The sequence below is a fragment of the Arvicanthis niloticus genome, chromosome 23, assembly GCF_011762505.2.
Source record: "Arvicanthis niloticus isolate mArvNil1 chromosome 23, mArvNil1.pat.X, whole genome shotgun sequence".
In the NCBI taxonomy this organism is placed as follows: domain Eukaryota; kingdom Metazoa; phylum Chordata; class Mammalia; order Rodentia; family Muridae; genus Arvicanthis; species Arvicanthis niloticus.
Window position 1 is genome coordinate 19,393,140 of NC_133430.1, and position 16,835 is coordinate 19,409,974.

The following is a 16,835-nucleotide window of genomic DNA, read 5'->3' on the forward strand; positions in this document are numbered from 1 at the left end:
TCTAGTGACCCAATGTCTGCCCTCCCTACAGACCTGGCACAAAGAGCATCATGTGGTGCAGACAGGAGCCTCAGTAATGACCATGGTATGCCTGATATACATTTCTTTGCTACTTTAAAAATAGCAGGACTGGGAGTTAGTCCAGCAGTGAATGCTTACTCTGCATCCATAAGGCCCCGGGCTTGAGCTCCTATGCAATAAAATAAGAAAAATAGAAACTAACTTATTTTACACATAGGATATAAAAGTTCCTTGAGAATTTCTAAAGAAAACTCAACTGGGAGGGGAACCTCGCTCACTTTCAGATGATCTTTGTCCCATCACTACAGAGGAAACTGCCCCACACTGCTGCATATATAAGACTGATATACACACGATGCCCTAGAACAAAGGAAGACTAGATTCCAAAGAGCAATGCAGCCAAAAAAAAAGAAGTAGCTACTCAAAATAATAATAATGTTACAAAGCAACTTTCTCAGTGAAAAACCGTGAAGTAATATATAGAAGTCATGGCTCTAGTTTTCCTATGCTGACATTTTACTTCATAAATGATACAACTCTTCAAATTTAAATTTCCAGTGGCAAATTCACTTTGTATTGAAAGCTGTAACGTGCTGCCATATGATGTTCAGTGGAGGTGTGTTAACATAGATGGTGCGGCTGGTTAGCACCCTCAAATTCCACCACCAAAATAACCAACCCAAAGGTAAAACCTCAATTCCCTGCTTGCACTGAGTGAAGACACGCCCTCCAGGCTGTGCAGGAGTCTTCAACAGCAGCATGTTCTCACTGCTGCAGAGCTCCACCCCCACACCTAACTCAAGAGTTCGCAGTGGCAAGGGAAGCGCTCTACTCATCCCAGCAGTCTCCACAATGGGCCACATCACTCACACAATAGGCATACCCGTGACTGGCATGTTACCCACAGTCACTGCTTCTTCTCATATACCAACAAGGCCTAGTACAGAAACTCACCTTTAAATGAAAATGGGTCTTAACAGAGCTGAGTGTTAAGCTATCAAACAGAGAACTGAGAACAGTAACACCAAGCTTTCCTAATTTTAGACAAAGCATGCAGGGTCAGGAAATGTGTACTGCCTACTTCAGTTTTTACCTTTAAAATTTTGCTTTACCTGAGCTCACAACTGCAACTCCCTCCACAACCAAGACTATACTCCCATGACAGACTCAAAGCAGGAAGAGCCTCACACAAGTGTTTCTTGCTTATGGCCTCATCTCTTCTAGTTTACTATATTTTTAGTGGATGAAGAAAAATTTATCAATGTATTTTTTATGTCTCTGCAAAGAAAATGATTACTTATGAAACACTTGAAATTTTACTGTTTTTTTCCTTGAATCTGTTCATTTTTAAGAGTTAGTAACTAACTCTCTTGCTTAAGAAATGGTGTATCTAAATCAGGAGTGAAAAGTACTGGTGGTGGCTAGACAGACAGCCCAGTGGCTAAGAGCACTGGCTGCTCTTGCAGAGGCCCCAGGTTCAGTTCCCAGCACCCATGTGGTAGCTCACAGCTGCATGTAACTTTATTTCCAGGGGATCTGACACAGCAGGAAGCATGCGTGTATTTTTGCACATTCGTACATGAAGGCAAAATGCTCGCATACATGCAAATCAAAATAAAAATGAAGATAAAGGACCGGTGGAGTCACAGGAGCACAGCGTCCGTGAGGGTGAGGGAGCAGCAGTGGGAACACAACTTGCTCCTAAGGCAGGCACCATCTGTACTGAGTTCCTGAACGCTACTCAGTATCAACTGCCACATAAGGTCTTTCTGATACTTCCACCTGCCAGATTAGGTAAGAAATCCCTTCCAAGGAGATCCTACTGTGGTATGGGAAACACCAAAATCAAATCCATCTTTCTCTCAAGTTAACTATGAGAGATTGTTGCTGGTAAATGCATCAAGAATGATAGTTCATCCTTCAGCAATCACAATAAAAAGGTATTTTGGATCGCACTGGCATCACAGAATATCCCATGAAGCAAGCACAGAGTTTCAGTGAAATTGAACTGGTAGTTTTGTATGACAGAAGAAAACAGGCTACTGAACAGAAATATAAGTGAGGCCTCAAACCAATATTCACTCAAGATATCACAGGCCAAGACTCCGTTCTCAATGACAGTGGGCTGAGAAGGCAAAGTCTGAGCTCTCAACACACCGTTGGAAAAGCTACCATCTGGGTCCTCAAGCTGCCTGCTCATCAAATGCAACTGCTGAGGGTGGAGGAGACCTCTGAGTCCCTTGTTTGAGGCTGAAGTTTGGTTTACGGGTTTCATTCCTTCAAAGCACATCTCCTCCTCTTGATCTGACATGTATCCTGGGGGGCTGGGGACACCATCCAGCGTCACTATAAACTTGGGACTTGCAGGTTTATCTGGTTGTACAAGATCTCTGCCAGACAGATAAAAAATACCATAGAATTAGGGAAACAAACACAAAATGCTGAGCCTCCTAAAGTCCTCTTCAGCAGAACTGTTACTTCTTTGCTTTGCACTGGGTTCACTAAGAGCTTAGAATGAGCTCCTGCTACAGCACAGATGGAATCCCAATACACAACGGCCATGCCAGCAACTGCAGCAGGTCACAGTGACCTAGCATGGACGTACCAATAGTGACAACAGCCTCTCAACTCTGACTCTTCATGGTCCATGTGATCCTTATAGGATCAACATGGAAATAAACCAAAACCAAACCAAACCAAACCAAAGAACAATTACAATGGGTGCTCAGAGCATCCTGGCCAGCAGCTTTATTTTTACATGATTTTATCATCTGTACACGTTTCTTTGCTGAATACTCTGTCTGCTTTCTTAGGAAAGAACCACACAATCCTTAGCTCTTAATACCTTGCAGAAGGATTTCCTGATTTGAGTTACCCAGTTTTTACAGTTCAATTCCTTGGGTATGCATTTAAAACAAAACAGAACACTCCCCTTATCAATGGAGTTAAATTATACTCGGCTTTTATTTCTATTTAATGGATTTCTGAACAAGAAAGATGAACTTGAATTTCTGAGAGCTAAATCTGGCTAACTACTGATGGCCTAGCCAGTGAGTCAATGAGAGCACCATCTAGTGGGAGCTAAAGGAACAGGGAAGCTGGGAGCTAACAGCTGACCTGCACTACAGTCACACACAGTAGCTACACAAGAAAAAGAAACCATCTACCGTGTCTGCATAAGGTGTCCTGAAAGGACCCGAAGGGCATCTGCAGTCTTCATCCCCGAATCCTGGTTTGGTGTCACTACTATTTCCTCAGACAGCTTTGGCTTCTTCAGAATAAATGATCTTGTGTCTGCATGGACCATGGATTCCATGTCATAGTAATCTGAGCCAAAAAAATTGGCCATAAATGTTTACTTCTGAATATACCTTTTATTCTCAACATCATACAAGTGAGAAGAATGTCAATCTTTTATATAATTATAATTACTTTTAAAGAAAATCATAACTAATTCTACTCAGGGATAGGATTGTAATTCTATTCCAAACTTCTCTTCAGAGAATTCAAATAGTCCTTTCCTCACATGGTACATTACAAAAGCCTTTCTCTGTCTACAGCAGAGAAGGGTTACCCTCTGTCACATCTGTTGGGATATTAACATTACAAACGTCTTTCTCTGCCTACAGCAGAGAAGGGTTATCCTCTGTCACATCTGTTGGGATACTAAAAACACAGTAAAAGGACAACAGTTACTTTTTTTTTTTTTTTCAAAATCAGAAAGAATTTAAGAATCTTAATGTTTCCTAAAATTATGATTCAAAAACTGGTGAACTACTTTTCCCAAATGAGTTCTGTTCATTTTTCACAGTAGTATTTAAAAGAAACACTGCCTATTAAGAATTCAGTTGGCATAATTTCTAACCAGGTATATACAGAAAACTATTTTGAAAGGGACTTTTAAGATGAATATGTCGCACTAACTTTCAATGCAAGCCACCACAAGCTCAAGTCATCTACAGCATCTACAGGCTGTCTACCTCACAAAATGGAACAAGAACTGAGTTCAGAGTGGATATGATAGATAACCTGTCAGTATGCGAGCAACTGATACAAGCTAACTGTTTCTTTTAAAGCCAACAAATAGACAAGACCAAAATTCAGGCTATTAATTCACTGAATATTTATTTACTGTGCAACTAATGACTGTGCTAGGTATGTAGATAAAAGGAAAAGAAAATCAGACACATAAAATTCTAAAACAGCAAAGCCCAGAAAGGGAATGAAGCGGTGTTGGTAGAACAAAGGTACCTCCTCCAGCTGAAAGAAATGCTGGCCAAAGTCGAATATGTAAAATGAGTATTAAAGGAAAGAGTAGGAGGAGAGCAGAGAGTCGGAGAGCCAACGGAGGCCAAGAAAACACTCGGAGCAAGGAAGAAGACTGCACACAGCACTGAGAAAGGAGAGAAAGGTGGAATGGCTAAAAAGATGCATGTGATGGTATGACAGGGAATGGTAAGAGAGACTAATGAAATGTAATGATGGATCACGTGCCTAGATATTTTGGATTCTGGTCTAGAAATAGTAAGAGATTCCTAAATAGGAAAGAAAACAGGTTTCTAGAAAAACAAAGTTAAAAATCTTCTTTCCGTGCTGGGTGTGGTTATATACATCTTTAGTCCCAGCACTCAGGAGGCAGAGGCAGGAGATGTTTGAATCCAGGGGTATCCTGATCTACAGAGTGAGTGCCAGGTCAGCCAGGCCTACAAAGTAAGACCTGATCTCAAATAAAAATAAAATTTCTTCCCTTCATCCCTCCAACACATGAGAAAGAAAAAGTACATGTTCTACACTCCCATCAACCACTAGGGCCAGGGGGGCTGCTACAACCACAGTCAGGGAAGGCAAAATGGGGAAGAAAGAGATGCGGCGGAAGCAGAAAGTCCAGGGAGGAGGAACCAATAGGAAATTTTCAATTTTAGATTTATTTAGTTTGAAATCCTTTACAAGGAAGGTAAAAATTTACAATTTGACATCTGGTGGGAAGAGACGTAAGAACACAAGTATTAGGGACAGCTCAGAGCTTATTTCCTTTCCTATTCATTTTGAAGTCATCGAATCTAATTTACAGTTTGCATTGGAACACACACACACACACACACACACACACACACACACACACACACACACACACACACTACGGCTGCTGGATGGCCCCAGCTCCCAAAACCCCACCCCCTAAAAAAGTTGACTCATTAGTTTTCTTCCCATGTCCCGCAAGCCCTTCTATGACTGCGAACCTAGCTAGCTACTTAAAGCAGAGCCCAGAACTTGGTTTAAGGGATGCTGCATGCCCTTCCCGGCACTCTAAACTTTCTGTGGTATACCTGCTCTCCCTAGTTCACACTTTAGCAGGCACAGAACAGACAAAATTAATGTTGACAGGAAAATACAGGTAAAGTTAGCCATTTAGGGAGCAGCCAGGGAGAAGGGCTGAAAAAGGAGAATGAAGGCAATGAGAACAAAAGGATAAAAGGCTGAAAAAAACACAGGCTGCAACTGTCACAGGCTCCCAAGTTTAGGGAAATGTGCACCGAGTCCAGGTTTCAGGTCAGGGAGAATGATCAGTGGCTGAAGTACTTGCTAGCTTAAATACCCCAAACCCATGTGATTCTCAGGTGGGAGTGGTGATCCACATGTAATGTCAGCTTCAGAATGGAAAGATAGGAATCCCAGAGTAAAACCAGCCATATCAGCAAGCTCTGGGTTTGACTGAAACCGTTCTGCCTCAATGAGTAAGGTAGAAGAATGACAGGGATGATTCCTAACATCAACTCTAAGCCTCCACATGCATGCCACACACACATAGATGGAAAAAGAAATTAAATGTCTGTACTCTATATACCCAAGTACTGCCCACCTCAGCTTCGTAAAGGTGCTAAGTGACAGGGAATCCCTGCATAGTGAAGAAAAGTAACAGTTTGTCTGGGTAGAAACCCGGGCTCAGGTTTCAGCAATGAAGAGTTTTGCTTTTTAAACAAAAAGGTATATGCCCATAAGGAAAATAATTACAGAGGAACAACCTATTTTCAAAGTTTAAAAAAAAAAAAAAAAGACAAAAAACAGGTATAGAAACTGATTCTAAGACAATAATAAGGCAATCTAAATTTAGACATTTAGACTATAAGATTCTCCTAAGACTGAGAACTAGCAACAGAGGTGCCTTGGGAAGAGCTTAAAAAACTGAGCCATGCTAGAGGGCTTACTTCAGAAATAATGAGCCTTTCCTAAAGCCTAAGCCCATGCACCTATTTTCTGTTTGACCTTACCACACCCATGCCCATCGCTGCAGTGAAGACTTGAGAATGACTAGGTATGTACTCTCTCATCCATCACTGCTAAAATTCAGAGATAAGCCATCCAGTTCTATAACAGAAAGGTACCACAACAAAACACGGACAGTGACAATATTGTTCAAAAGGCCACTGAAAACCTTTACCCATTTCACAGATCCTCTCCCTTGCAGAGTGAGACTTTAGACTCTCAGTAAGTTCCAGAAATGCCAGCAGTGCTCAAATAATTCAATAGTGAAAATCTGTATATTAATTAATGGTAATTCCTCCACGGTCCTCCTCTACTGACTGAGCTATCTGAACTCTGACAATCAAGACTAGTTGGAAGACCTTTATTGGCACTGCTGAGCAGACTAAGAACACCTAGCTGGTACTGATATTCTGGGTGCCCCCAGACTAGATAGACAGATCATTCTCCACACAGGATCCACAATAAAAAAACAAAGTCCAAACACACATGCCCCACCTAAAACCCAAAGTATCAATCAAGTTTTACTAGTCCTCTCTTAAAACAGATAATCAAGGAACGGAAAACCTTTATCATAAAAGTCGAAACCAACAACTCAGAGAAAACAAGATCAAGGAGGAAAAAAGAAAATGTCAAAACCATTTTTTGACATCCTCAAAGAAAATAAAAAATTATTACATACATGAAACAAAATCAGTATGTTAAAAAAAAATCAAAGAAACATGAATAAAGATTGTTCTCAGAAATAAAAAAATCTGACAGAATAAAGACTGTGCTCACTCATAAGCCTCAAAAGAACTACTTAATTCTTCAAGTGAGATGGGAATGAAGGTAAAACAGGAACAAAAAAAGAATGCACCAGAGATGATGAAGTGGGTACAACAAGGCAGACTTCGGCACCACACTTAAAATAAGATTTATTATATGCAGTGCTGTAAGATGGAGGCAAAACTAAGGTTGCAGCATCTTAACACTTAACAGGCAGAAGGCAAGAGCAGCAGGATTAAAGCTGCAGGAGTAACCTATTGCACTCAGATGGGTAGGACGTGGGGTCTAGATGGAGGCCAACCTTTGAGAGCAAAAGCACATGTTGAGAGAGACACAGAACCAGGGCAACAGTTGACTGTGGATTTGGAGGGGGGCGGATGATTTAGGAGGCAGAAAGCAGAGATAGGAATCAAGGACCAGAGCTTCCAACAAAGGGCAGATTCATGGGAAGCACAAGAATATAAGTGTTAGGTATGGTGGCACACACTAGTAATCCCAGCACTTGGAAGAGAAAGCACATGGACAGCAAGTCGGAGGTCAGCTTGAGCCACAGAATAAAACTGTCAAAAAGAAAAAAATGTTTCAGGTATCCAATTGTTTCTTACATTTACTGGATGTGGACCTGGCAGCGATTTGGGGAACCAAAGACACAGATAAAAATAAGTACCTCACTCCAGGCCTGAAGCAGCCTGTGGAAGGTGTATCTGGGTTGAGCACAACACTTCACAGAAGCTTTAGAACAAGTAGTTAGCAGTCCCTGAGCATTAGACTGTAAAGTGAGGCCAATACACTGGGTAGCTTGAACTGGTGCTGAGGGGATGGTGAAGCCGCTCTGGAAATACAGCAGAGACAGAGGATGAGCTAGGGACACAAGCTTCCATGACTGACAATGAGAGCATAGGGGAAAAGGTGGAATAGGGACTCTAGCTGCCTTCACAGCAGGAAAACGGACAGCTGAAAGCCAAGGAGGAAAGGGTAGGAAAAAGAAAGCTTATGAGTGAGGCAACACCACCACACATGAAGGAAATGCAGATCTTACATCCTGGCCCTAAAATATTTTTTATCCATCTAATGTGCTGTCTTAGGGCAGGATCTAAGAGATACATGGTACACTGAATGAGGTGTAAGGAATGGGAATGGCAACAGAAAACTGGCACATTACAGTGATCATATAAATACTACCCACCTTGATTTATCTCCATTGTTTCTACCATCGCTGGATCAATTTGCAGTCGGGATAACAACTGCCTCTGTTGAGTTCCTAGAATATAAATTTTAAAACTTCACTAAGCTTAACACAAATATTAATGTTTATCAGAAAGAAATCTTTGAATTTATTTACAGTCTTACAAATAAAGCTGCTACAACACAATTTGCTATTAGTATGGTCTTCAAGCATATCTCTGTTAAACAAAATGCTGGTTATTTAGAGCAGGTGCTTTAGTAAAGGTGACAATGACTCCATAACAGGCATGGCGAGTGCTTCCTGAACTCTCAGCACCACGACTTAGCCCACACTGCTTCTGTTTCCCCATGACCTCCTGATCTTTGGAAATAGCAAAACACATGGAAACTTAAAGCAAAACCAAAAATATATTCCATAATTACCCTGTCATGAAATTCCTAAAAAACAAACTGGCTTGGACTGATGCAAAACAAACAATGGATCAAGTATGGCATTCAGAATTCTGCAACCAGAGCCTCCGCTGGCTGCACATCAGATTGTCCCTGAGCTTTGTCATGCTCAGCTGCTCAACAGTAGCTCCACCTTCTCTCTTCACAATGTAGCCGCCTCAGTTTCTGAAAGTTGACTCTTTGCCCAATGATGACATCACCTAAGGAGACTGTCCTGTCACCAAGTGACGTGGTGCAAACGTAAATCAGTGGTTCTCAACCTTCCTAATGCTGTGACCCTTTAATACAGTTCATGTTGTAGTGATCCCCAACTATAAAATTATTTTTGTTGCTACATCTCAAGTATAATTTTGCTACGTTTATGAACTATAATGTAAATATGTATTTTCTGATGTCTTACATGACCCAAAAGGGTTGTTTGACCATGAAAAGGGTCATGAGCCGCAGGTTGAGAACTGTTGATGTACCCATTTAGATCTATAAATATATTTTTCTTTAAGTTGATCAGGTAAAGTACTTATTTCTAAAATAGCTCTTAAAATTCATTTCTAACATTAAGTTCATAATACAAATTCATACTACTATTCTTGAGTATTTGTTTAGAGGGTTTTAGCAGGTGGGCTCTATTAGGTAAGGCTGTTCTCTTCAACTGAGAATGTAGCTTTGGAAAGGATGCAGAATGAACAGTGAAGAAAGGTACACCTGCCTAGTAAGTGAAATGAGCTGAGTCAACCCTGGTGACCAATGGTGACAGATGTCATAGCCCTGTGGCCCTCACATTAGCATCATACTAAAATTCTTTCCTAACATTTATTCTTATTTTCTAAGTAAGACTGTTTTGAAACATTTATGTTCACTGCATGTGTGCCTGGTACCCATAGAGGCCAGAAGAGGGTGTCAGATCCCCTGGAAATGGAGCTACAGACAGTTGTGAGCTGCCATATGGGTGTTGGTCTTCTTGAAGACCAGTGCTCCACAGTACCATCTCTTGAGCCCCATACTAATATTAATATTCATACTGCAAAACAAAACCCAATGAACTAATTGTCTACCCTCCAAACTACTTGAATTATGAAAAGAAATGCCCCATTTTATTGTAAGTGTGCTTAATCACAGGTATTTAGTACCTGATTCCTAATTTAGAACAGAAGCATCAGACTACAGTATGCAGTACGCAGAGGTGGAACTGGTATGGGTCCAAATACTGCAGTTCTCAGTAAGTCAACCGCTTGCTAGTTTTTAAGAGCATCTAGTATATGTGGCTCCACAAGGATAGGCTTTACTTATACAATGCAAACAAGATGGCAAGGTCTTGCCAAGACTCAAAAGGTATACCCAAGTAACATTTTACCAGCTCTTCTTTGTCAATGTATGTTTCCTTCTCCAGAGAGACATGCACAAAAGAGATTAAGTTCTTTGAAAATTACCATGGCAAAAATAATCATGGAGAATAGACCGTAAATCATAGATCTGCTTAAGCTGTATTCCTGTTGGCCAACATACTAACATGCTATAAGTTACAGAACCAGTAATAAAATTAAACAGTTTTTACAGCAGAATACCACCACAGAAGTACTTGAAAGAGAATCATTTCCTTTCAAGTTTTACTTTATCTTGAAGCCCATCCATATTTTTCCCTCAAATCATCACCCTAAGCTAGGCATGGTCTTTTGAGAGGATGAGGCAGGAGGATCACACATATGAAACCATCAAGGGTTAACTTAACCAAACTCTGACCCAAAACAAAATACTCTCTGCCACCTGTCATTTTTTGGAGACAGGGTCTCATTATGTAGGCCTGGCTGGCCCGGAACTTTGTTACATGGATCAGGCTAACTTTGGACTCACAGATCTCTACCTGTGTCTACCTCCTGTATTAAAGGTGTGCCAACATAGCTGGCTCCTAAAAAACTTAAGGAGGTTTTGACTGATTGAGTTCTTGCCTAGCCTAGCATGTATAAAGCACTACATTCAGTCCCCAGTACCTTCAAATAGAAAGAAAAACACGTAAGAGCTCTGCTGAAACATTCTAGACCCAAGTTAAACTATACGGAGTCCCAAGCAATAAAACCCTCAGCTTCTCTGTCTATGCTGAGCCGCCTCTATACCAGAACTAGTCATAGTGGAGAAGGTTAAAGGATCAGCACCTAAAACATAGAGTTTACCTTTCTCAACATTCGTTAGGAAGCCAATTATTTTTACATCAGTAGTCTTTGACTGCGATTCAAACTCTATCCTCTCTTGAAAATCTTCCAACTGTTTGTTGCATTCAGATGTAGATGTTAAATATTCATTCATTTTAACCTCTAAAGATGAAATTTTTGCTTCATTCTGGGACACTCTAACGTTCAAATCAAAAAGATTTGCTTCCACTGTCAAAATAGCTGCTTTCATTCCTTTAATTTCATTGATATCGGTTGCTATTTTCCTCAAAAGGTGGGAAATATTGTCCAGTTCATTTAGTGAACAAGAAGCACTTGTCAGAGAGCCTAAGTCAGCAGGCTCTGGTGAGAGGAAAGCTGGTAGAGATGGTGATGAAAACCTTGAAGACATTTTCATAAAATTCCTGGCATTTTCATAGCCCGTTAAATTATCTCAACAAAGGTAAAAGCAATCTTCAATGTTACCTTTAGAATGCTAGTGACATTTTAAAACCTGTAACTAAAAAGATAAGGTGACACCATTCTAAAGTAAGAATTCATACTGTGAAAAGTTAGGCACACCAGAACAATTTTCTCTTCTGCAAGAACCTCTTGTATCCTATAAGTCCTACCTACTTATCAGCTCCTCTGCAAATAAAACTCTATTATTACATACAAAATAACCCTGACTTCTGATTGGCTGAGCAGAGACACGTGACATCCAAAGAACTTTCTATTATTTACTTCATGTGTTGGGAATCCTGAAGAGCTGCTCCATTAAATTAAGCAAGTATGTTCACCTTGATGTCCACTAAACTGTAATTTTGGAGCTTCCTATTATTTTGAGTTGCTTTATCTTAAATTTCACTCCTCTGATCTCAGTAGATGGTAGTACTACACTAGTATTATCTTTGCAGGGAGAAGGCAGAGAAGACGACTGGACTCATGATTTCAGACAAATCTCTTTAAAACCATTTACACAGTAACCAACTTCAGCAGCACACCCATGTAAAATGATGTGGACTGGTGATGCCACTTAAGGGCAGAGTACCTGCACGACCTGCCTAGTACACTGAGGACCTAGACTCACTCCTCAGGACCACTAAAATTAACAACCACCACAACAACCACCACAACAAAGACTACAAAAACCCAACCAAAATGGTGTAAATCTTAAAAGAGAAAAAAATAGTATGTGTTGCCTTGGACTTGATATAAAACCATTATTAGGTGTATCTCAAATATTTTCACCCATTTTATGAGTACCTTTCCTGTTACTTTTTTTTTTTTTTTTTTTTTAATGTATACGGGGCAATTTCCTTTGAAACACAAGTTTCTATTGTGGTGAGGTCCACTTTAGCATTCTAAGGAACCACTCCTTAATTCAAGGCCACACACGTATACTTACTTTCCCCTAAAAGTCTTATAATTATTTTGATAATGGAGGTCTTTTGATTCATTATGAATTATTTTTTGGATATTTGCAAAAACTCCAACTTCACTGCTTTTTGGACAACCATATGTCCCAGTAAAAGACTGTTAAAGACTCTTATTTCTTTACCAAATTGTTTTATTGCCCTTGTTTAAAAACAAAACAAGAAAAAAGACAATCAACTGATCAAAAATGTGTGTCTACCTGGACTTTGGTCCTGTCCCTCAGAGTACGCTTAACTATGCATTTGTATTATGTCTTCAAATCCAGAAACAGAACCCTCTCCCATATTATTCTTTTTCAACAGTTTTAATCCCTTTAGATCCTAGTTCCATATGAATTTTGGGATAAGGTGGCTAATTTTTACAAAAAACAAAGCAGGGAGTTTCAACAGAGTCTGAGTTGAAATTATCTATTCACTTGAGGACTTCTGCTATCTCACTGGTATTTAAGTTTTCAAAACGATTTACATGAAAAATCTTTCTGAGCTGGAAACAATCCTTCTGAGGTATCCCAGACCTAGAAAGACAAATGCCACATTTTCTGTCATCTCTGGACATTAGCTTTGAATCTTCAGACGTGTGTTTCATTTGGAATACCCCTAGAGGTCAAGAAATTACTAAGGAGTCATAGAGAGGAACCTTAAAGGGAAAAAAGATAGAATGTACTAGTATAAAGGGTTAAAGGGAAATAATGGAACAGATAGGGTTAACTTGAGGTAAAGATTTTAAGGTAGAGTCAATACAGGAGAGAGAAATGACACTAAAGACCTTTCAAAAAAAGACACACGGCAATCTAGCACAGATGTTTCTAAATATACACCATTTAAAAGAAGTCATCCTGTAACATGTTAGGCAACAATGTCCTTATTCAACAACAGAGACTAACAAATAAAAAACTCAGTGCCAGGAATGAGTTATTTCTTTTGGAGTTAATGGCCAATGGTTCCCAAAGACAACTCTCTACCACCACTACCACATTACAGGTCATTGCCAATGCCCTTAGTTACTATCCAGAACTTGATGGTAAGACCCTAATGCTAAAGACATCACATTGAGTCATAGGACATGATAAAATCAAGCTGGTTCAGAACTAAAAGTTTTGTCCTTCCTGTGGCTTTCATAGTGCTGGAAGGTAGCATGTAAGCTACCAGAGGAAAAAGGTAACCAATCACACCCAGCTGTGAGCTCTGGGAATGACAATAATAACCAGTGTCAGCAAGAGGTGCTTGTCAGTACAACAGTGGATAAGCAACATGGAGTAACCAATTACACTCCTACAGTGTGTGAGATGCTAAGCCCAAGCCAGAACAAATCCCAACATGGAAAGAGAAATGAGGCACACAATCCCACCTCTGTAACTGTTAGCTGCAGGAAAAGGAGTTGTTTTTCTCTAAGACTGTAGCCCCTGGTAAGGTGACCAGGTTCTAGTAGAGGATCACAAATCTAAGAATATATGGGGCAGCACAAACTGGTCTTAGAAAGAAAAAAATTTTTTAAAAGATACCCCAAAATTGGGTGGATTAGGAAAGGTGGGGGACAGATCTGGAAAGAGTTGGATGCAATGCCTATGATCAACACACACTGTATGAAACTTGAATCTTTCAAAGAACTTGAAACAAAGCAGAACAAAAAAATTCTTGGTTTTAGTTTGAAAAAATTGTTTCCACTCTGGTTTACTCCCCAGGCAAGCTATACAATTTATAAGGAGGCAAATTCACCACAGCCTCTTTAAAAAAAAAAAAAAAAAAAAAAAGATGCATATTCCCTTTCTCTTTCTCTCTCTCTCTCTCTCTCTCTCTCTCTCTCTCTCTCTCTCTCTCTCTCTCTCTCTCTCTGTCTCTCTGTCTCTCTCCCCCCCCCCCTTTCTGTGTCAATTGACAGAGGTCAATACCAGGTGCAATTCTGAGACCACTTCTTTACCTTATTTATTTGAGACAGCATCTCTGAGTGAACTCTGAGCTTATTGATTCAGCAGACTAACAGGTTAGTGAGCACCCTGGGACCCTCCTATCTCTATTCCTCAGTCCTAAGATTATAGGTGCATGCTGACCTAGCTCCACAGCCCAGAACAGTTCTTTATTTAAAAAAAAAAAAAAAAAAAAAAAAAAATTACATCTTTTGCTGGGCATGCAGACACATGTCTATAGTAACAGCACTTGGGAAGAAGGAGCAGGTAGTTCAAGGCAGCCTTGACTACCAAATGAATTCAAGACCAGCCAGAGATCTAGGTGACCTTGTCTAATAAAACAATGAGAACAAAAAAATTATAGCCTTTGGTTTGCTAGTGAAATAGGTACAGATCATAATTATAGAAACAAAAGAGTCAGGTGGTAATTGTAGACACCTTTCATCCCAGCACTTGGGAGGCAGAGGCAGGTGGATCTCTGAGTTCACAGCCAGCCTGCCTGGTCTATAGAGTGAGTTCCAGGACAGCCAGGGCTACACAGAGAAGCCCTGTCTACAATAACAATGACAACAAAACAAACCAAAGGAACCCCAAACCCTTCCCCTTGACCCCCCAAAAAGGAAAAAAAAAAAAAAAAAAGCTTGTGTGTGTGTGTGTATGAATGTCCCTACAACTTAATATAATGTAAATGTACCTATAAACTAATTCCTTAAATCTTAATTCAAACAGGAGACAGTGTACAAAAGTCACAAGGCTTTAAATTCAAATATAATTTAAGATCATATAACAAACATGCATTCAGAGTTAATGTTAAGAATAGCATATCCTCAATTAAGCACTGTCTCACCACAGGGCAGCAAACTACCCAGAAGACAAGAGAACAGTGGTCTAACAGAAAAAGTCACATGGAAACAAGGGACTCAACAGTATAGCTGATGACCCCTGCACTGCTTGTGGTACCCATGGCAAATTTATATGCAAAACTGAGAAGAACCATCCAGAGTCCCATGGAAAGATCCATCAACAGAGAAAACTTGAATATTTAAGCACATCCTTTAGAATACTGTTGAAGTGGGTAAGACTATTGTTACACCTATTTACAGTTTGTATCAGCTAGTAAACAACTTCATAATCACTATGTTACTGTGTCTGTATCTACGGCCTGTTAAATGGAGCAGTTACAGAGCTCTGTGCAGCTTAATTACTGTTTTATACATACATACATACATACATACATACATACATACATACATACATTATGCACACAGAATACCACTTCAAACATATCTGTAGATATGAAACTGAATACTACATTAATACAAAACATTTCGATGCTTCTCCTTCAAGGGAGGGGTGTGGGGAAAATGGGTGGGCATGATTTTCCTTTCCTCAAAACCTAACACTCCTTTTACTACTCATCTTCCACAACGCTTCCTGTGCAGTATGATGCACGTCAAGTACAGAAGCACCCATCTTATGATTTTTAATGGCTTCAGATCATTCAACTTTACATGATGTGAGAGTGATACACTCAGAACACATTGTGCTGTGACTATTAACATATTCTTAGGCTAGAGACAAGTATAAGATAATCTCTTGTTATTTGGGTAGCTGCAGCAGCAAGACACGGATTTGAAGGCATCTGATGCCCAAAGTAGGGAGTCAGTCCTATATGTTACCCTAAGTTACACTGAGAAGAAACCTTGTGTCAGATAATTTTATCCAGCTAAAACTGAATAATGTGAAGTAATCTAAGCAGGTTATAAGCTAGGCTATTTTTGTTTTGGGTATTGGAGACTGATCCTAGGACCTCATGCAGGTAGGTACTCCACCACTGAGATGTAACCCCAATATTTTCACTTTCTATTCTGAGATAATCTTAAATGGCCCAGGTAAGCCCTGAATTTGCACTTCTCCTACTTCAGTCTCTTAAGTATCTGGTATTACAAGCATGCACCACCATGCCTGACATCTAGGTGTAATTTATGATTATTATTCTCAAAAGACATGGGTTTAGCTAGGCACAGTGGTACACACCTTTAATTCCAGCATTGGGGAGGCCAGAGACAGAAGCAGGTAGGATCTCTGAGAGTTTGAGGTCACAAACTGTCTACATAGTGAGTTCCAGGACAGTCAGAACTATATAGTAAGACCAGTCTCAGGAAAACAAAAACAAAAGACATGGGTTTATTGGAATATAACCCTATCACAAATTTATGAACATTTGTATATGCATTTATGTTTTTCCTTCTGGAGAGACCATTTTTTTTAAAGCACACAAAAAATAATAAATCTTAAAATGTAGCACTGGTTTGCAAATTATTCAATGAAGTCAAAGAAAATATTAAAACTTCAGTTAAATTAATAATATTTAAATTTCTATTCTATCACCCTTAAATTACTATGTGTTAATACTATGTATAATATCATTTATACATAAGATACATCTACTCAGTGTAAATACTCTGAAATGACCACAGATATTGTACACTTAATATGATCAATGATTTCAGGATGGGGGTGAAGGAAAGAGTTGTAATACGTAAGGTTTCGACAACCCCAGAAAAGTAGAAAATATATGGACAAATACTGGCTGCAGACATCACACAAAAAGCCTCAAGTGAACTTCCTGAAGACAAGACTTCAAATGTAATAATGGTTCAGTTTTC

At 39.6% G+C, this 16,835-nt stretch overlaps 1 protein-coding gene across 4 annotated transcripts in view; it reads right to left on the reverse strand.

The window, feature by feature from the left end:
- Positions 1-16,835, reverse strand: part of Zc3h14 (zinc finger CCCH-type containing 14) — a 40,067-nt gene that overhangs the window by 4,636 nt on the left and 18,596 nt on the right. For 2 of the 4 annotated variants that reach the window (XM_076921452.1, XM_076921451.1), the window contains exons 10-12: positions 8,237-8,311; positions 3,189-3,348; positions 2,179-2,411 (exon numbers count right to left, since the gene is read on the reverse strand). In XM_076921452.1, coding sequence (XP_076777567.1) covers positions 2,179-2,411; positions 3,189-3,348; positions 8,237-8,311 — 468 coding nt within the window. The remainder of the gene's footprint in view (positions 1-2,178; positions 2,412-3,188; positions 3,349-8,236; positions 8,312-16,835) is intronic. The other 2 variants (XM_076921453.1, XM_076921454.1) reach the window with 1 other exon arrangement.